Below are 21,057 nucleotides of genomic sequence, written 5' to 3' on the forward strand. Positions count from 1 at the left end.
AAATAATAATAATAAATATCACCCCATGAAAAACAAAAACAAAACCGAACAGATTATGAAAAAATCAATAAGAATAAAAAGATGATAGTTAAAAAAAAAAAAAAAAAGAGTTAGCATCCAATCCAATATCCATCGTCAGTTCGAAAAACAAAACCAAACCGACTTTAAACTCTCCTATATTATAAACTCCAATCTCGCACAACTCTCTTCGCCAGTTAAAATATAACTGTTCCGTATTATGTTTCTCCACGGAATAATTTACCCTAAAAGACGCCTACAATTTACTTCAAATAATCCCTTCATCTTCCTCGTGACTTCTGATCAAGATCAGAGACCAAACCCTAAGCCATGCACACGTCGGACTTACCGCCTCCGCCTTCGCCTTCTCGATCCGTCCTCATACGATCGGTATGGTCCCAAAATCTTGATTCCGAGTTCGGTTTGATCCGATCAGTTATAGATTCTTACCCCCTCGTCGCGATGGACACAGAGTTTCCGGGCGTCGTGGTTCGACCTGAGTCGGACGACCGGGACTTCCAGGGTCGGCAGCCCGCCCGTCATTACATGGTTCTCAAGGCCAACGTTGACCGCTTGAATCTGATCCAGATCGGTCTCACCCTCTCAGATGAAGAGGGAAATCTCCCGGATCTGGGCACGGACAACCTTTACATATGGGAATTTAACTTCAGGGACTTTGACGTGGCGCGTGACGCCCACGCCCATGACTCGGTCGAGTTGCTGAGGCGCCAAGGGATCGACTTTGCAAGGAACCGGGAGTTTGGGATCGATTCCGTCCGGTTTGCTGAGCTGATGATGTCGTCGGGGCTAGTCTGCAACGACTCGATGACCTGGGTCACTTTCCACAGCGCATACGATTTCGGATACTTGGTAAAGATGCTGACTCAGAGGGTCTTGCCGGAAGATTTGCACGAATTTCTTGCCCTTGTCAGGGTGTTCTTCGGGCCTATGGTTTTCGACGTGAAGCATTTGATGCGGTTCTGCGCGAGTCTCTATGGTGGATTGGACCGGGTATCCCAGGCCTTAAACGTGATTCGGATTATTGGGAAGAGCCACCAAGCCGGGTCAGATAGCTTGCTGACTCTGCACGCATTCGAGAAGATCAAGAAAGAGTATTTCAGCAAAGATAATCTGATAGAAAAGTACGCTGGCGTGTTGTATGGATTAGATGTTTCTGATCTTTGATGAAATATATTCCTTGTAGATTTCATTTTATTAAAAGGAAAAGGTAAAACCGGTATACATTTGGCTTAATCTATAATATATTATTTAATCTATATTTGGCTACCTTAATCTTTTCCCATTCTCCCCTCATCCATTGGTTTGATCCTTATTTATATTCTATGAGAAAGAATACCTGGTTTTGCGGGTGATTGATTGCTTTTTGCCAAATAAATTTTGGGCGAGAGAATTAATTGCGAAGTTTAGAAGTCCAAAGCTTCAAAGTAGTATTTTATATGGAGTGGGATTTTAGGGCCTTGGCTGGTGGTACACTGTCAAGTTCTTTAGAAATTTAGAGGAAATTTGTTGAGAAAATTGAAGATTTCTGCTGGTGTTGAGGATGTGGAATGAATAGACTTTAATGGTTTGGCTTTTGTGTATGTGGTTTCTCTGGGGGAAGAGTGGCAGTTTTGCGAAGAACTTTTGTAGTGTTTTAAGGGTGTACTTATAAGGGTGTAAGATGCATGATTTTAAGATTATAAGCTGCTGTGGATAATAATTTGGAGGCTGTAAGATGATTTTAAGGGTGTATGAGTTCTTTTGATTGGCTTTTCCTTTTCATTTATATGGTTGAAGCTTTAAGGATTGAGCTTGGTTTGCAATCAGAAGATTTGGGTGATGCAAGTTTTTAACCACGGAGTGTTTGGCATACTGTTTGGCATTTGTTATATAGGAAAACTTGTTATTCTGATCAATCCCATAGGGTTTTGTTTGTAGCTAGTGTGAAAATTTGGCTGATAAAAGAATTTATTTTATCTGATAGAAAACCACTAGGGAACCACTGGCTCTCATGGTTGGAAGTCCATTAGCTGTATTCTTTTATAAGAATTCTTGGTATGAATCAGTCTTCTTATTAGCAGGAAATAAACCCCAAAAGAAGCTAATTAGGGCTTGATTTTTATCCCCGTTCCTCTTTAGTCTGCCATTCCTGCTGGAGGAGGATCTTTTCCTAATAAATTTCGTCAAAGTTCCTCTTGTCCATACAAAAACAGATGTTTTCCATCTGGCATTGGCTGTGAACTGTATTTTGATGGGCGGTGATCTTACCTACGGGGCGTTGAAACAAATATGATCATGTGCCTTACTTGGTTTCTAATGACATCTTTTGCCATTAGCAGAGAATAGAGTTAATTTGATTTGATTTCCATGGTTAATGACTTTGTAGGGATTTGGTTGCAATAACTGAATGGAAGTTTGGCGATTATTCTAAAAGGTGGTCCTTATAACTGCTTCACCACAGGTTGCTTATGTGGTTCTTCTGTTTGTGGGATATACTATCAGGCCGTTGCTGCATTCTTCTTGTGCTTCAACGGGGTCAGATGGGGCCCATTCTTATTGTTTGATAGGTGCAAACTATTCACCATGATCTAATCTAGCAAATGCAGACTGCATGGTGAATGATCTCACAGCTATTTATTAAAATGGTCCTTTCTTTCTCTTTGATGTGATGGCTGTGCCTTCATGGTAACGACATGTCAAGTCCCACATTGGATTGGTGAATTATGATAGAGGTGCATTGAGTGTCAAGTTCCATTGGTTCTTTGCTAGGTGAAAATGTGGAATGAGGCTTTATGATATTTTCAACGAGTTGCAATTATATATATTGGCCAATCTGTTTGCAGTATAAATGCAGATGTGGCTAGTGATTCCATTAGTTAGTTACACCAGTAATGACATGTAAGACAGTCTTACTCTGGTCGCGGGTCGCTTTATATAGGTAAGTAACCGGGATTTGTTTATAGTTCTTCTGTGAACCAGGAAATATGATTTATGGTGAAGGTATGACAAGCTTAAACTTCTTTTTTTTTCCTTATAGCTTTTGTCTGGCAGAGAAGTTATATTTTGCGTATGGATCACTAGTCTTTGACACATTGCAGAAGAAAGGAAATATTCACTTACTAGGCTGTTATTCTCATAGCCATAATTATCCTAAGACCATTAGTTTTACTTGGAGGTGTTCAAATAATTGTTTTTCTTACGCAAAATTTCTTGCTTCATTTCCAATAACAGTAGTTTTGCATTGCTTGTGCAGAAGCCAGGTCCATTGGTTCATCATATGGTTTCTGACATGTTAATGTTTATTGTAGGGGCAATTTAGCTGTCATGTTCACCTCGAAATCCTTTGTAACATCATTGAATCAAGAATCTTTAAAAATCAAGTTCCAACTTGTTATTGTTGAAGTATTAATTAGTTAACTGTCTTTTAGTTTTGTCTATAGTATTTGATCTTATCATGGCTCAGATTCTCATATTTTTTTCAGCGTTCTTGTAAATTTTCAGGAAGACATAGGAATTAATTAGTTTTGTGTTAGCAGTTGAGAAAATTTTGGCAGTGTTGTCTATTATCAGTCCACATCATACTTTTCCTTATTAACGCATTCATGAAGACATCTGTAAAAGTTAAAATGTAACCAAGCAGATCCAGTGCTATCACAAAATAAACGAATTATATCACTGGATGATTACTAATTTTCTTTTTTTTTTTTCATCGGTATGGATGATTACTAATTTTCTTGAAACGTCATATTGCACAATCGTAGTTAACGCATGAGAGAATCTTATCTCAAGGTCTTTAGGGATTTAGACTGATTGATCCTATTATGTTGCAAAACTTGTGAAATGAAAATCTTTGTGGATGATGGTTCTGCTTTTACCTTCATTAAGCATCAGAAAATAAGGAAAAAAAACTGCAATAAGCCCTTAGAGAAATAACCGTGTTGTTCTAATACTTGATTGTTTTCAAATAAGAAAAAAAAAATCCCATATATGTAATTTTTTGATTGGACTGTCTAGCCAGGATTTACATTTTATATATACCGAGTATGTATGACTTTTATGAAATCGTGATATGTTAGGCACCCTGATAGTATGTAGCACTCGAGAAGAAAAATGGGACTCGACCATAAGCTTGTTTTCAGTATTTTGCTTAGGTTGGATTGCTAAGGCAAATATGTAAGACTCTGTTTCATTAATTAACATGAGTGCATAACTGGACAAGCTTTGGCTTATATTCTCCGTTGGTAACGTTTATATTGAATATTTAATGGATGTCCTGAACCAACCAAAATATTGTGAAGCAAAATTGGTGGTGATTGGCACTGGTATATTCGGTTTGTTTTCTGTAATTATAGAAATGACCTCGGTTGTTTTTGGATATGAGATGAGGTAAGTTGAGATGAAAGTTAAATAAAATATTATTAAAATATATATTTTTAATATTATTTTTGAATTGATATTTGAAAAAGTTGAATTGTTTATTATATTTTGTATAAAAATTTTAAAAAATTATAATAAGTAGATAAAACTATAAAATAAAACGATGCCGCGTCTCTGGATGCTTGGTCAAATAAGGGCCTGGACTCTGACCCTGTCTGTAGTCACTGTTAAATTTCTATATGATAAATGGGCCAACAGTCTCTCGTGTTCTTCACTGCTCTTTGTTCAGAGCTAGATCATATCATCTGGTTTAACATGAAATTTGGAGCTTTCGTTGTTGTACTTGTGGATCTTCTGGAGATGACAATTTTATTTTTCATTAAAAATGTAATTTTGACACGATGGACATCTGAAAGTTGTGTTCTGCTCTGCATTTGTATTTGACCTTTTCAGCGTGACCTCTATGTCGGCTCTGATATTTGAATAAAGGAGGATTTCTGGGGAGATGCATGGATCTTATACCTGTGTAAGAGTATTTTTATTAGATTAGTTAAAAATTAAATTTAAGGAGTATTTAATTATTAAAGAGTAAAATATATTTACATTGAATTAGTCAAATTTTAAATATTTGAAATTTAGTTACAGTGATTTTTAAAAGTTTTTTCAAATTTGAAGGTTACTGTACATACATCAAATATATATTTTATTAATTATTTATCTCTCCATTTTTTTCTATCACATATTTTATCACAATTAATATATTAATTTGACTTAGTGATATATTAATTTAATAAGAACATGATTATTAATTAATATATAATAAATAGAATAGTAAAATATGATAAAATTAAATAAATTAATAATTAAAAAAATTAAATATTTTTGAAATTATTAGATATTCATTATCATATAGTGAATAAATGTATAATCTAATGTGGAGATTTGATGTGAATAACCAAAACCAAATTCATCGCATATTATTTTATTATTATATAATGAAAAAATAACTATTCCAATGTGGAGATTTATGTAGATGAAATAGTCAAAAGTTAAATTTCTTTTACATTTATCAAAATTGTCCTTTAATTTTGATTAATCTAATAAGAATGCTCTAAAAAGATTCCTCGAAGAGTTGTAGCACTAGAGATATCACCGATAAGGCCAAATAACCTTTTTTTTCCATATATTTCTTAATACTCTTAAATATATATATTTTAAAAATCACAACATTATTAAAAAAAAAAACTTAATAAAATATATATATATATATATATATATATATCGGTAGCCATCATCGGTGGCTTTTGTCAGTGGATGAAGTATTATCCTTTCAGGAGAGTGTGAAAGGTAGTCTGTTGCTTTCCAGCAACAAGCTGTCATGATCAAGTCTCGCGCCGCTACGTTGTGTCTTGAAAACATTGTTTCATAAGAATATCATGTAGATAGTAAGTTAAGTACAAGTACTCTGCATAGCATGATTCTGCATGGATGCAAATCAATGACTTTTAATTGATCCAATGTCGTGATCAATATTAATGATTTTTTTTTTTTTTTTTTATACATGGAGAGAAGAATTCGAGCATTAGTCTTCTAATAAAAAATTAAGGTATTGTCAATTAATTCAAAAAATCTTTGAGATAAATTTTAGATCTCGAATTCGTATCCATAACAGTTCCCGACAACAAATTCTTTAGAGGACTAATCTGTTGCTTTTCAATTCCAGGCTCCAGCTAGTCGATTTGATGGCGATTACTGGGACAAACTCTTTCGGTCCCATCTCAACTCATATTTGATGTTAATAATTTTGTCGGCTGAGCTGATCTCAGCCTCAATTTCTGCGCAACTTTACATCCAAGCAGTACTGCAGTTTCAGCCATGCTTGGTCCTTTCTTACCATGTTTGATGGCCAGTTGAAACGTGGTAAAATTCAAGACAAGGTTTTTGATCAGTACTCCGAAGTTCTGCCCAGTTTTTGAGTTATCTTTATTACTATATTCTAAGAAAAGACGACTGAACGAATATTACTAACTTTACATCAAGTAAATAGAGTCACCTTCAGTTTATACAGTAAAAAGCAGACCACTCTGAACTCAAAGACCAGGAAGAGGGCAATGGCATATATACGAATCCAATTAACAAGAGGACATTGTACCATGTGCATGCCAAAGGAGATACTGCATTAATAATGGTGTACGAAAGATGCTTTTTGTTAGTACTAATCCTAGAGTGTCGAATAATTCTTGCGGACAATACCCAATATATTCCAAATAATTGAAAAGTTATATGTATCAGAACTACTGAATTATCCTATACCAAAGCATATGAAACAAGAGTGAACCTTGGTCCAACTATTGAAGTCACTATTTCTATTGCATTACTGATATATGTATATAATTGGTTTAGAGATTGCAATGTCAGGATTTTCTTGTTGGTTGTTTCTAGGGCAAGGACCAAATAATTGAGTCAGGAGATCATTCCAGAGATGGATTCATTTTCACTTGCTGACAAATGGATTGAAACATTCATTTGATTGGCGCACTCAATTTGGCACCATTCATTTGATTGGCAAACTATTAAAGATGTATTTCGTAATCACCAAATTCAAACTATGTCCTGAACCTGCAAAAGAAATCAAGGGGGTGGTCGAGTGTGTCCAGGATCAGGACACTCCCGATGTCCAAGTCAGTTGTCGGTTTCCGTAGGAGAACTAGAGAAAGAAAAAAGAGAGAACAGTTTAGGGTACATATAGAGTGATTAACCTTCTCTTTTACTTGCTTCCTCAGCTTATTTATTATACCTCTGTTCCTCTAATGGATCTCTGATCTTCCTGTCATTGTATAATGATACACCCCCATTCTGGACAGCATGACGTCACATTTAATGCGACCGCTTCTATCACCAATAGGGACTCGACTTTTGGTACCGGCCATTCGACATCGCATTTCGACTAGCCTTTTCCTCTCTAATGAGGCACGTCCGAGAGAGTGTCGCGTGCTCCTCATATCCTGGGCTGGCTTGGGTTTCCCCTCCTCGTTTCCTGGGCCATCAAGTCACATGCATTATGTTTTGATGAAGTGGGCGGGCTTGTCCAGGCTGGCATGCACAAAATCTCCCTTTCACAAACAGTGATATTGTGGCCACATTTGATTTGCATATATGCATTGTCTGCAAGTATATTATGTTTTTGAAATGGAAAATATCCTCCTAGGACATATATAGAACGTCCCTGGCCAAGGAAAAGATCAACATGATAAGGATTGGTCCCCTAGAAATCCTGAAAAATGGATAAGGTAGACCCGATCGAGCTCCACCATCCCAGCTAGCTAGCTCCAAAGATAATTTATAAAACAGTATAGCATTAATAGCACCCCATAAACAATACCCTACCCGGCATATACGCCGGCCATTACGTGGAATAACAAAACTTATAAAGGGACATGGGAAAATAAAAAAAATAAAAACAAAAACTTAATAATTCGCTTATTAATCTTTGTCCTTAGTTTTACACTCATCATGATGATCATCGTATATATCTAATATATAATTTAATTACCAGATATCGGTAGACGAAACATGAGTGCCAATATTAGCCACAAATTTATAAATAATGTACGTTTGGCACCTACCGATCGACTACTGTGTTGCACGTGTTGCCTCTGGTTGCAAATGGCCAACCTCTGAATCTTATTCCTTGGAAGTTCTTAAAGTTCATTATATAATAATTAGGCTGAAATATTCTCTATCGTTAAAAATTGGGTGGATATACATGCAGTACATAACTAGGACCACAAGATATAAATAGGGAACAATATGCATGCATGGTCCCCTAAATATTGCATATATATATATATATATATATATATATATAGTGTCCGCGCATGGTACTACTGCTGTAGAATTGGAACAAAACGATATCCTATTATATGCATATAATCATGTCTCTCTAATTTGTATATATCCCACGGTCATGCAGATCATTCGATGATCATTACAACCCTAGGATTAAATGAAATTAAGTTGCGTTCTTGAAGCTGATTATCTTGAACCCGATGGATCATGTGACCTATTTTGGAGGTTTTGGAACTTAGGAACATGATGCTGTATATATATTAAATGTAAGGATTACGAAAACCCGAGCATGGCCAACCTCTTGTAGCTCATGAGTTCTGATCTCTTCCTTTCGCCGCACAATATCCCCCCGCCCTGCATGCACCCGTACGTCCATGAATATTTAGGGAGGATAAATAGATGGCTGGCCTTCAAGGGCCGGTCTCATTAATCTTCAGTCTGGCATGCATGAGGAGGCAGGTGAAAGAGAGTTACATCTAAGAAATTAAGTCCACGTGATATTCATCCACATATGCAGGCCCATATGATTTTTTGTCTTTTCGATGTTTTCACGATCTCTTTCTCCTCCAAACTCCTCTTCAAATGAATTCTGTTTTTTTTTTTAAGTTGCAAAAATTAATGGAATATGGTCAGAGTCTCAGTCTGAATTATAGAGAGCTAGCGGCCATCGATCCCATTTGGAAGTACTACTGGCAAGCATGGGTAACCCGGAAATGAGGCCATGATATTGACTCTAGTCTCTAACTCTCATCTGATTATTATTATAAGCTGTTGCATGAAGGCTCTGGTTTCTCATGTATAAGCATTAATGTTGTAGGGACCAGGTGTTTAAAGAAGCCGAAAAAAGATCCGTTGGAACTTGGAAACTATCTTAACTAAAGAAAAATAAACGAAAATGATCGATCTCTTATATATCAATATAATATAACTATTAATTTGGTCTTATAAACAGACATTACTGTTAGCTAGCTATATATATAGCTAGCTGACCGTCAAGTTTTCAACCATAAAATCAGGCTTAATTAATGGCCGCAAAACAATTTTAAACCGGTTCACTGTTCATTCAAAAACAATTATATAAGTAAAATCGACGGGCCCAATCGATTATATATGTCTGCATTATTGTCTCTAAATCGATAGAAATGGGTACCGATCATACTGGCAGGCTAGTAATTAATTGGCATTTTCTTGTAACTAGTAATTACTTTTTGACATGTGTATATATGGAAATATACATAATTTTGGATACAGCCGGCCAGTGTAAGTTCCACCATTTTATTTGAAAAAAAATTTGATTTTATCATGAAAAAGTTGAATTTTTTTCGTGAATTCTAAATTTTGCTTATTTTTTCAAATAGAACACACTAAATTTGCACGTACACTCTAAAACGGTATAAACCAATTCCCATATAAAATCCATCTTAAATTCTTAATGTGAAACGTCCGTAAGTTTTCAGAGAACATAATTAAAATGTTATTTTTTGAAATCATATAATTTTCTTGTTTAAACTTGAAGAAAAACAAAAAAACTACTCATATATAGCGAGTACTACTAGTCTATTATTTAATGGCCTAGCTAGCTCAGCTGAAGGTCATTTACTTCTATGGCCAAAAATTTAATACACATATAGAAAAGACCCCACCCCACCAGCCTTCTACTTCCCAGTTGCAACTTGCAACACCTTCCCCCAGTACTCGTTTTATCACTCCCTTCAAATCTCTCTCACAAACCTCTGAATAGCCATTAATGCCACAAAAATAACTTGCCTCCCAAAAAAACGCATTTGAATCCACATACATTTCTCTCCAAGCCTTTGAGAAGAAACCAGAGATGGGCAAGAAAATGAAACTCCCCTTTCTTTTCAAAAATATGGAGGCAAGGTCTACTTGGCCTTGGCCTTCTTGTAACCAACCCAGAACCCTTTCTTTCCGAACCAGCAGTGACATTTACAAGACCGTGAACTCAGTCTACTTAGATACGCCCATTGATGTAGTAGAGACAACTGAATCATCTTTCACCAAGTCAATATCCAAGTCCCCGAGCTTCTCAACGACCTCGGAAAGCACCGGAGTAGTGGATCCGATAGAGACAATTATTCGAGGGCTGCAATCGGAGAGGCTGTTTTTCAAGCTGGGAGAGACGAGTTCGATATTGGAAGAGGCAAAGGAAGGGTTGTTTCCCTATAAGGACAGCTTGATATTGTCAATGGAGTCCCAAGACCCTTTCGTGGATTTTCGCAAGTCCATGGAAGAGATGGTGGAGGCTCATGGGGTGAAAGAATGGGAAGGTTTTGAAGACCTCTTGTGTTGGTATTTGAGGTTAAATGGAAAGAGCAGCCACGGGTATATTGTTGGAGCTTTTGTTGATTTGTTGGTTGGCCTTGCATTTACATCGTCTTCTTCTTGTTGTTGTTCTCATTCTCCTTCTTCTCCTCTATCTTTTTATAATTCTTCTTCATCTTCTTCATCTTCCACTCGTTGCATATCCTCAATGGAAGCTGATCAGGAAGATAGCGATATTTGTCCTTGTTTATCTTTATTATTAGAAGGTCAGGAGGGGATCGGGAAAAAAAAGAAGGTGATAGTTCATCTTTAAATGTCTATTCTAATTGAAAATTATGTATATACCAGTAGCTTTGAAAACTAATAGTGAAAACGTTTTTGATATAGATCGAGGAATTATGCTCTCTCTCTCTGTCTCTCTGTCTCTCTCTCTCTGCATTCAAAGTATACAGTGCAGGTGTATGAGGTTAACATGAGTCGTCGACCTTCTATTACGCATAAGGAAAGCGCTACTGAGAAATGGAAATTATCATTTTTTAACCTAGCTGGCTTTGGAAGAAATAGTAAGAAAAAACGAAACCTCTTATTTTATTGCAGAAGACAAATTAGAAGTATTTCTTAATACAGAAATTAAATATATATATATATGGTGATGCATGCATGATATCATGCATCATGAAACTAAAAGAGACTAAAATACTTCTGAAAACGAGGTTAAATTAATTAGTTACGTTACATTAATTAATGGGAGCTTTCTTAAACGGCATTCTTTCTGTTAAATAAAATGACTTCATGGGTTTATGTCGACAATTTATAAATTGCTTAGGTAATTGAATTATAGGCAAAAAAAAAAAGATCCCATGCAATGCAGACCAATATTTCAGGGACAAGTACATGTGGAGATTTTGCGTTCCAGTAATATCCACCATTGGATATCTTCCACAAGGCAGTAGTCCTTGTACATGGATTCTGACATTATGGCAACAATCAGGGCCGTTCATTTCAAACTAGATAGTCATTTTCAAATGATAGGTACAATACCAGCGCAGAATTTTGGCGTAGTCCGACACTCATATCCTCGCACCTGCAGCAGGCTGCAGCATTTATCGTCGTTGCGACAGAAGTAAAGAAAATATTTATCTCTGCGTTGAAGAACACTGTCTCTATGTGCAGAGCAGACTATATCCTCTTGAGCGTATGTAAATCCATTGTCTTGACTGTCAAATAACTACAAGTTTGTTTTAGCTGGAAAAGCTATTTATATAATTTCTAATGGCCGCTAGCTCCAAGATTTTCACAGAAAACAATTTAAAGGCTTTAATTACCTTTTTCTTTTCTAGGTAAGGCAATTTATCGCCATTCACCTCGATCGCTGCATAATTAAAGATCTAATTCTTTTGGAAAAAAACCAAAGGAGGACGGACATAATATTCTTAGTGCATGGGTGATGTGGAGAATGTCACAACCAGATATGTAGTGAATAGTGCCAATCTGATTTTATCCTTAGCGGATGACTGCCAAAAGATAAAATATATATCTTACCCAAATTGTTATGTTAATGTTAAGTTCTTAGAGCGCAATGGCCGATCAGGCCGGTCTGCATATCTTTGATGACCATATTATCCAAGTCGAATCAGCTACCTGTTTAATGAAACGAAACATAATATATATATATATATATATATATATATATATTATCATAATGGAAGGGGCTTGGAGGCCGTACGTATATTATCATATTTTCATTTTTATTAGTTGCAGATATAATGATATAATATTTATATCACGCGCAAGGATGGCCGGAGCTCGTGAGTACCACTACTGCATGGACCACCTCGAAGGCTCGAACCCTTGTACGTGTTCGCTTAAAGTTACTTATATGTAGTATGGACCAATTTTAAGAAGTCCACATAGATAATTTAAAATAAAAAATAAAAAAAAAGTACGATACCTCAAGTTTATTGATAGCCATCACTTGTAATAGAAGAAAACTCTGGTTACATGCTCACCTCTTGGATTTATAAATAATCATAAAAGATAAAAATTCAGACATCTAAAAAACCTAAAATAAAGGAACAATAGACAAATATCTAAGTCTTACAGGTCAATCAACACTAAAGCAAACCTTAAAAACCTAAAAAGAAAGATAATCCTGTAAATAAACGCCAGCTCACACTAATAAGAATAATAACAAAAAAAAAACAAGTATAATATAACAAATACCTCATTATGAAATTCACAAATAAGGAATTTCAATTATATCTATACGAAAAAGACCCCTCAACTTATTTTATAAATGATCTTTATCTTCAATTCAGTCTATGTTAATACCTTCAACTCCATGTTTAGCTAAAAAATCAGTCACATCATTTCTTTTACGAAACATAATGACTTATTTTATAAACCAGGCTTGCCAGGCAGATAATAGTTTTTAGGTCATAGGTGCCCATAGCAAGAAAAATAAACTAGGTTAATTATATATATATATATATATATATATGCGCTTATAAATTATTACCATGGATAACCTAAGGAAAATTAATTAATTAAAGCATGTGATATAGGAAGAAAGTAATTAATTGTCAGTGTTCCATGTTCGATGCCTCTTCAATCTCTGAGCCCGGATTGTTGTCGACGGCGAAGCTTCTAAACCTCGTGCCATTGATTTTATTTTATTTCAGCAGTGCAGATCGATGATCAGTAGTGCTTAATGATTGTTTAATTATATGAATTTCAAACAGTATTTTTCCCTCCGAAAATATATAAGTAATGCGCGTTGAAATGCGCATTTGATCACTCCATGCATGCATGCATATATACGGCCGGTAAGTGGTTTATCCGAGTACTCCCACAGTCCCACTGAATTATTTCAGAATCCCACTAAAATTACAAACAGCTCTTGGAATTTTAAATCCTAAGGAATAACTTTGGCAGCCAAGGAAGGAAATCATGTGCTCGAGCCATTGATTGTGCATGGGGATCGTCATTTACAAGAATTTATATTAATATACTCGCTATAGAAATAATTTAAATTTAAATTTGTTTTTTCGCATATTTCTGTGATCAACTAAATCATTATTGGTACGTAATTTAACAGCTAGCTAGCTAGCTTCCCCCGTACATCGATTAACGAAAATAGAAACGATAATATCATCTCATAAGATTCAGTGTCCAATTTCCTCAACAAAATGGACGCATGATTCATGATATTAATTTGCAGAGAGCTAGCTGTAACCATTGTAATCTCTGAAAAAATTTATGGACCTAATTCATCTCATAGAATTGGTTATATAAGAGAGGATTATTCATTACTTATAAACATGCCCAAGACCTTGTCTACAGTCAATGTGAGATTATTTCTCAACACCATCCCTCACATGCAGGCTAGTATTTTTTTTGGTCCTTGTCACTGAGTAAGTAGTGTGTGTCTCCATTTGTCCTGTGGCAGATTCTGATACCAAGAAGAAATTTATAGACCTAACTCATCTCATAAAATCGGTTGTATAAGAGAATATTACTCATTGCTTATAAATATGTTCAAGACCTTATCTACAGTCAATGTGAGATTATTTCTCAACATCTTCCCTCAAACTCAACCGAGCTACGGTCAATCAATTTTACTTTCCGGCCGACTAATAAACAATTAAACACTCTGCAGGCTTTTATTTGTCAAAATTAAAGTTGCTTAATGCAAATTGTATTTTTTTTAAATATTTTTTAAACATATTTAAACATTTTAAAAAAATAAAAAATAAATATAAATATATTTATAATCACTTCATTAACTATTAAAAAAAAATTTAAATGCATAAACGGTTAAAATAAAGAAAAATTGAAGAGATATAGTAACATTATTATAGCGTAGAACATATTTGTTTGATATTTGTCGTGAGATTCAAATTAAGATGATGAAGATTTCGTGTCGGAATTTTGAAGATCTGAAGTATGGACCATTGTAATTAGTGAGATCAGGACCCAACATTGAGAGTCGACCTGAGACCCACATTTTCGGAGAAACTTAATTTAAACAAAATGAAAATGACCAAACAGTATAGAAGTCAGTACTGTCAGTCCCATTAATTCAAAGTTTTTGGCTTGATCTCGGGCTATACACTAAATGCCGCATACACTTGCATATATATATATATATATATAGACAAGTACGCCCATCCATGATTCCCTCTTTGTTTTTGGGAGTAATTAAATGGGGCATGCATGCACTCCTCAGTCCTTCCTTAATTGCCTGCTTGCTTTTTTTTTTTTTTACTGATGCATGCATATAATACTTGTTTTTCCTCCACAAATCATGTACGTACGTACATATATTTATTCATTAATTAATTGAGACTCATGCCGACTTAGATCATATGATTAATTTATTATATATATACGACCGGACGACCTTAAATTTTTCTTCCTCTTTGGCTAAATGGGAGCTGGAAGCTAGCTAGCTAGGGAGGGTACTGGGGTTGGAGTAGTCTTTACTTAGAGTATTCCCATCCGATTTTCTAAATTTTTTTCTAAATTTTAGCTAAAAAGGACACTCCCTATAATTTTATCCTAAATTTTACTCATTTTTAAAAAACCTTCTACATCCCATTCCCTATCCTTTCTCTATTCTATTAAAATAATATTTTTCTATTATTTCTTTATTACTTTTTTCTCTCACTTCCATTTTCAAACTTCACTACTTAATATTTTTTCTTATGTTTTGAACTATTATTATAGTGAATATTTTAAATAAAAATTTAAATTTTTTTTAAGGGTTTAATAATATTTTTAAAATTATTATTTTTATATTTTAGTAATTATTTAAATTATTTTTAAAAATATTATTTAAAAGTATAATAAATATGAGTATAAGAGAAAATGTAGTTGATTGAAAAAAGAATTTATTTTATTTATTTAAATAAAATATTAATAAAAAATAATTTAGGGGATGAATAGTGGTTCCCTATATTTAGGGAACCACTGTTCATTTCCTAAATCAAAATTCTAAAATAGGGAATGGGATGAGAGGGGGTTTTTGAGCTTTTCCCTATAATTTTTCCTATAATTTAGAGAAAACAGTATTTTAAGCATCCGGATGAGGATGCTCTTATATTGGATATTGTTTCCATCTCTATTGTTGCCATCATGCCCGTAGGTTGTCTAACAAATTTGACTTATCAGAGAAAGTCAAATGTCAATTCCCTGAAGCAGAAAGCATATATAATTATTGAAAATAGACCCAGAAGAACCTAGCTATACCCATTAGGAAGGATGAAAAGGGGAAGGGGCCGGTGTAGGGGGACAGTTAGATCTCAGAGGGCCGAATTGTATCACAAGTCATAAAACATGCAATATTTTATGAAGACAGATTACAATAAATTTCCTTTTTGATTGAAGCAAAGCTAAGTTCCTGGTCCTTCTATACAACAATACATCTTTGTCCCTCTCTCTCTCATGGTCGGACCGTCGGAGAATAATGATTTCATGTCCACGTTACAAAACTCTACAAAGCTGATTGTTGGTGCAAATTAATGGGCCTAATAAGAAACGGAGACCAGTTTGTAGTTTAGCATGGGCTTGGATGCTGCGCGCTAATGCCAGATACTATATCCCATCCCATCCCATCTCATCTAGCCTAAAAAGGGAATTTAAGGATGGACAAAAAGTCACTGTTGCGTAGCCTTTTTAGAAAGAAAACGTGTAACAAGTTTCTCAAATGCTCGTCGAGAGGACGCGAGAATGATTCGAAACCGTAAATTGATTCCAGTCAAAATAAAATAGGTAATGCTTTGCTTTCATCTAACTGTTCAATTAATTAGAACATCCAGCCCCGGCCCCCGTACTTGTATCCATGGAATTGGACCAAAGGACCCCCCCATATGAGCTTGAACTGAAAGCTTTGCTGGGTCCAAAGGTTGCAAGGATACTGTGTTGGAATCCAGCCTTCCATTAAAGTAGCTAATTAATGTCACAAAAAAAGTAAGCATCTTTTAATTATAAGGTGGTTCTACTGAAGCCATGGGGTTTCTTGCTCTCATTGTTATATTGTGGATGAATGACCTGTCTCATTTTTCAGTTTGCATTTTGTTTCCCCCGCCTTTCTCATGTGTTTGCCACTGTCTCGATCTGCAACATCAAATCAAAATGTTGTGCTTTTATAGGCTAAAAAGAACACCCCAGGTTCTAGCATCTAGACATTTCCATTCATTAAATTTTTACTACTTTTGAAGTATTTGACATTTGCCACTATCATTGTCTGTTCTTTAATTTTCAAACTTGATAGTATTGATCTCCATAATTGATACAACATTCATAGAACTCGTAAAACTGGAACTGTAAGCCTTGGTGCCTTCACCAACAATTTAACAGACACGATGCTACTGTTGATACAACCTTACTGATTTTTTACTCCTCTGATTTTTTTTTTCCCTCTATTTTTTCTGGAGTAATGAGTTTGTCCCTAAAGGCAGCATTCAAATCAGTGCCATCCTTTTTTTTTTTTTTTTTTTGTTTTGTTTCCTCAGCTATATCGGTGACATCCACTTCATGAGGTTTGGTCCCAATTGGTCACATGCTACTCTTCGAGTTTACTTCAATTTGACTTTGTCTATTCTTTTGTTTAAAACAAAAAAAAAAAAGAAAAAAAATATATATATAGAGCCTTGTTAAGTACAAGCGGTTTGGTACACCAAACCGTATATTGACACTGATATGACTTTCTTTATTGAAAAAAAAAAATCTAAAGAAAAATTTTCAGAGAAGAAGGTTATCTGTCTCACAAAAATTATTTTTATCTTCAATTCATACCGTCTCATTAAATAAATGTCTTACATTCAACATCAATCTGCAGTTAGATATATGAACTCGCTTTAAAGAAGAATTTTTCATATATATATATATATATTTTTTTTTTTGAAACAATTTACTACTATGCACCCAATATTTCTTTCCCGATAAGTCTGATTACCAACATAGCTTTCAGTACTTGGGGCAAAAAGATCATGCTAGTTATCTTTTTTGCTGGCCTACAAAACATGAAAGGTGTCCCCCACTACTAGAGAAAAGGCAACAAAGGGATTAGATAAAGATGGTCATGACCGTGTTTTACTTGTGAAAGCGCTTTATTGCGTAACTTCCATCACACTTTATATTTTATATTTTTTTAAATTTTTTAAATTTTTAATATTTAAAAAAAAATTAAAAATTAAAAATAATATAGAATAAGGAGTGTTAAGAAATTGTAAAAAATTTTTGAAAATAAAAATCATCAAGGACATCTTTGCACCTGCAAGCCTGCAACGTTAGGGGGCATTACTTTGTTGGTAAAAGAAACGAGTGAAACACAGTCCCCCTTGAAAGCAATGAAGGACAAATTTGAATTTCAGAGCAAGGATTCTGAGGAGGTCAAGTTGGACATCTTTCTAGCCTGCATGCCTCGATTTTTTTTTTTTATAAAGAGTTGGGTCCATATGTCTAATAGTGATCCTTCTTTAATTTTATTCATAAAATCTTTATTTATGACGAAGAAAAATCTTGATTATAACAAGCACTTGGTTATAAAACCAAAACCATGACATATAAAACCAACATCAAACAAAAATTAAGCAAATCTAACCTGAGAAAGTCCCATTTTATCCATCTTCAACATTCGTTTTAGTAAGTGAGGAAGTAAAGAGAAATCCTCCCTTATCATTCTCTTACTGACAGAACCCATCCGAACCAAAAAATCTGCATGAGCATTTCTTTGTCTATACACATGAGAGAGAGAATAGTTCAAAGTATCAAGAATCTCAAGAATTTCTTCCCAAAATTCTTCAACCTGTATGCCTCGGTTGCATTTGATCACAACCTTTATCACAAGAGAGCTGTTCTTGCAGCTTGTTTTAAATGAAGGGCCCCCCTTTGTTAGTTTGTTTCCACTAACATCAAGATTTCCCGCTCTAGAGATCACTAACCTTGGAGACCACATTCAGAATTCTTTAAGTAAATCAGACAACTACATTTATGAAACAGTAAATGTGGGGTAGAAAGAGAGATATTTAATGCATTAAAATAGTCAGTTCAGAGCAGTAGTATTAGATTGAATTGATTTTGTCAATTCCCACACAGCCTCCCTCACAATTGATCACTCACTGTTTAGTTTCATCACTTGGATATAAAAATACTCTCAATCCATCTCATCTCATCTTATCATTACATTTTTTTTAAATTATTATATAAAATATAATAAATAATTCAATTTTTTCAAATCTCAAAAGGACATTGGAAGTAACCAAATTGATAGTCGGAATGAAAATTCAAAACGATATCCTGTACTCTACATTTGATGATTAGAAAGCGCTCACTCTATTTCAAGTCTTTTCTGCCCATTCACAAATTTGAAATTTGTAGAAACAGAGTGCAAGAAGCACAGAGAAAAGACCATCTCAAAAGCGCCTTAACCATTTGATTTTGAAGCAGTCCACACAGAATTGCACCAGGCGGTACCCAACCATCTTGAAATACGAGTTACTCAAACACGTGACCATGGCTATCAAGAAATAACATAACCATCAAAACTTATTCCAATTCCAATAAATAATTTCTCCTGATCACAGAGAGATATCTCAAAATCCACGTACTGATTGGTATGTAGCAGCAACTTGCAAGCAGAATAACATAAGAAGCACCCACGGGTTAATGACAAGTCTTGGAAAATGTACAGGTCAGACACGAATTTTCTATCCTCATAAAAAAAAAAAAAAACAACTGTCCCACTACGCGTACACCTGTCTAATTATTATACTTCAAATCCCAATGGCTTATCTTTTCCCACTAACGATTCACCTCTTGAAAACTCACTGAAGATTCTGACCAACGAAATTTTTCGTCATTTATTTTGTAGTATATTACATTTTTAGGCAGTTTATATATCAAATCAATTAAAATGTTTAATAGAAATGACAAAATTTCAGATGAAGATTAAAATCGGCTATTTTTAGAGGAATTCCATTTGTACTTTTGAACTACTCTGGGGACCCGATTGAATTAGCCTTTCCATACAGTTCATGCTCTCCATTGTCAATGTGGTCTAAGGACCAAAAAAATTGCATCGTATCATTGAGAACAGAACATCAACAAACAGAACCTATTTAAGAAGATCATACATAAACACCAACAACAACTGTAGCGGTTAACAAAGAAGAGGTTCTCCAATTTCTTTCTGCATTTATTCGATTCGACTTATTCCCAAGCATCCTGTTTTTTGCACATTCTGCAAATACAGGGTACATGAGGCGTCGACATTATAAGCTACCTTGCATCATTCATAGGACTAAGTTGACAGAGCCACAGGCCGCACGTGTATAACCTAGAACTCACGTGACTTGTACCCAAAATATTGCAGCTTGGGAGAGCTAGACCTCACAGAAAACACCCCGTTCCATATCTCAGAGAAAGCTTTAACAATGAGTCCATGGTGGTGAGGAGAATTCAGCTGCAGAAAACAGTTGAGAAGCTCCCGGAGATCGTCCTTGGAGTATATCTCATTTTCCAAAATCATCTGGAGCATCGATTGCCGAAAATCCAAATACGGGTCGTCGGAATCTTTCTCCACTGCAACACTCTCACCGTCTATCCTACCAAAGCCTCTGACAGTCCTCGAGCCCTTCATCTCGTTCTCGGCTTCTGAATATTGAGAATATGCAACGGATGGAGAGAATGTGTTGGCGGCGGTACTGTTGTCTTTGTGCCATGAGCCTGAGGAATGGTGTTTGTTGTGTCTTTGGTGTGTAGGCGTTTTGGGTCTTGGTTTTGGATGGAAAATGTGGAACAGTTTAGGTTTTCTGCAGCTGCAGCCTATGTTGACAGAAACAGTGTTAAGGAGAAGCTTTCTTCCGGTGGTGGGCATTGAAGTGAGTGTGTTGTGTGAGAGAGAGAGAGAGAGAGATTCTGCAAAAGGGTGTCTTTAGGAAGTGATGAGCGAGAGTGGGGATGAGGCGTTTGACTGATTATTACGGGGGAAGGAAATTGAAGGTGCTCTATAAATCCTGCATGTGAGAACGGGAGGGTGCCTATATATATGATACAATGTCTGGTCTGTTAGTTTTAGTTAAATGACAACACGATCATGACCGCACATCTTGATGAGAAAAAATATTTTTCTTGCATTTTAGATTTGGCAGCCATATACTAGTATCAGTATCTCTTTCCTGATTAAAAAAAGGTTTAAGTATTTCTTTATAAGATAAACATGAAAAGTATCTCTCGTAGGCGATCAAGAAAAACAGGAATTAGGGAACTGGCATGGCAGTCAGAAAGATTTAGGGATCGAAAAAAATGAAAAAAAAAAATTAAAATATTAAGCCACTTGTCGATGGTTCAGATGATCTCTTTTTCAATGGACCAAACATTTACATACATATAGCAAAATCTATGTACATTTACAAACAATATTGAATATTATACAGAGACAAGTTTGGTATACCTCTTCAGAAATCGCTGTGTTAGGTTTTATTTTTTATCTTTATTAAAAAAATAACTCTTTGTCAAATACATTGG

The 21,057-nt window shown here is 35.1% G+C and overlaps 4 protein-coding genes across 8 annotated transcripts in view; 2 read left to right on the plus strand and 2 right to left on the minus strand.

The window, feature by feature from the left end:
* The first annotated feature begins 183 nt into the window (after positions 1 to 183).
* Positions 184 to 1,295, plus strand: LOC108983226 (probable CCR4-associated factor 1 homolog 11). Its single transcript, XM_018954794.2, has one exon. The coding sequence runs from the start codon at positions 349 to 351 to the stop codon at positions 1,201 to 1,203; it is 855 nt and encodes a 284-aa protein (XP_018810339.2). The 5' UTR covers positions 184 to 348; the 3' UTR covers positions 1,204 to 1,295.
* An 8,565-nt stretch (positions 1,296 to 9,860) lies between these two features.
* On the plus strand, positions 9,861 to 10,913 carry LOC108983224 (transcription repressor OFP13-like). Its single transcript, XM_018954792.2, has one exon. It carries the CDS (start codon positions 10,076 to 10,078, stop codon positions 10,838 to 10,840), a length of 765 nt encoding a protein of 254 aa, XP_018810337.1. The 5' UTR covers positions 9,861 to 10,075; the 3' UTR covers positions 10,841 to 10,913.
* Positions 10,914 to 16,137: 5,224 nt separating this feature from the next.
* LOC109018906 (lipid droplet-associated hydrolase-like) overlaps positions 16,138 to 21,057 on the minus strand; it is a 28,183-nt gene continuing 23,263 nt past the window's right edge. For all 5 annotated transcript variants that reach the window (XM_035688451.1, XM_035688450.1, XM_035688452.1 and 2 more), the window contains one exon: positions 16,138 to 16,644. The gene's annotated coding sequence lies outside the window, so the exon portion shown is untranslated. The remainder of the gene's footprint in view (positions 16,645 to 21,057) is intronic.
* Positions 19,556 to 20,542, minus strand: LOC108983225 (transcription repressor OFP6-like). Its single transcript, XM_018954793.2, has one exon. The coding sequence runs from the start codon at positions 20,405 to 20,407 to the stop codon at positions 19,868 to 19,870; it is 540 nt and encodes a 179-aa protein (XP_018810338.2). The 5' UTR covers positions 20,408 to 20,542; the 3' UTR covers positions 19,556 to 19,867.

Source organism: Juglans regia, chromosome 3 (genome assembly GCF_001411555.2).
Source record: "Juglans regia cultivar Chandler chromosome 3, Walnut 2.0, whole genome shotgun sequence".
In the NCBI taxonomy this organism is placed as follows: Eukaryota; Viridiplantae; Streptophyta; class Magnoliopsida; order Fagales; family Juglandaceae; genus Juglans; species Juglans regia.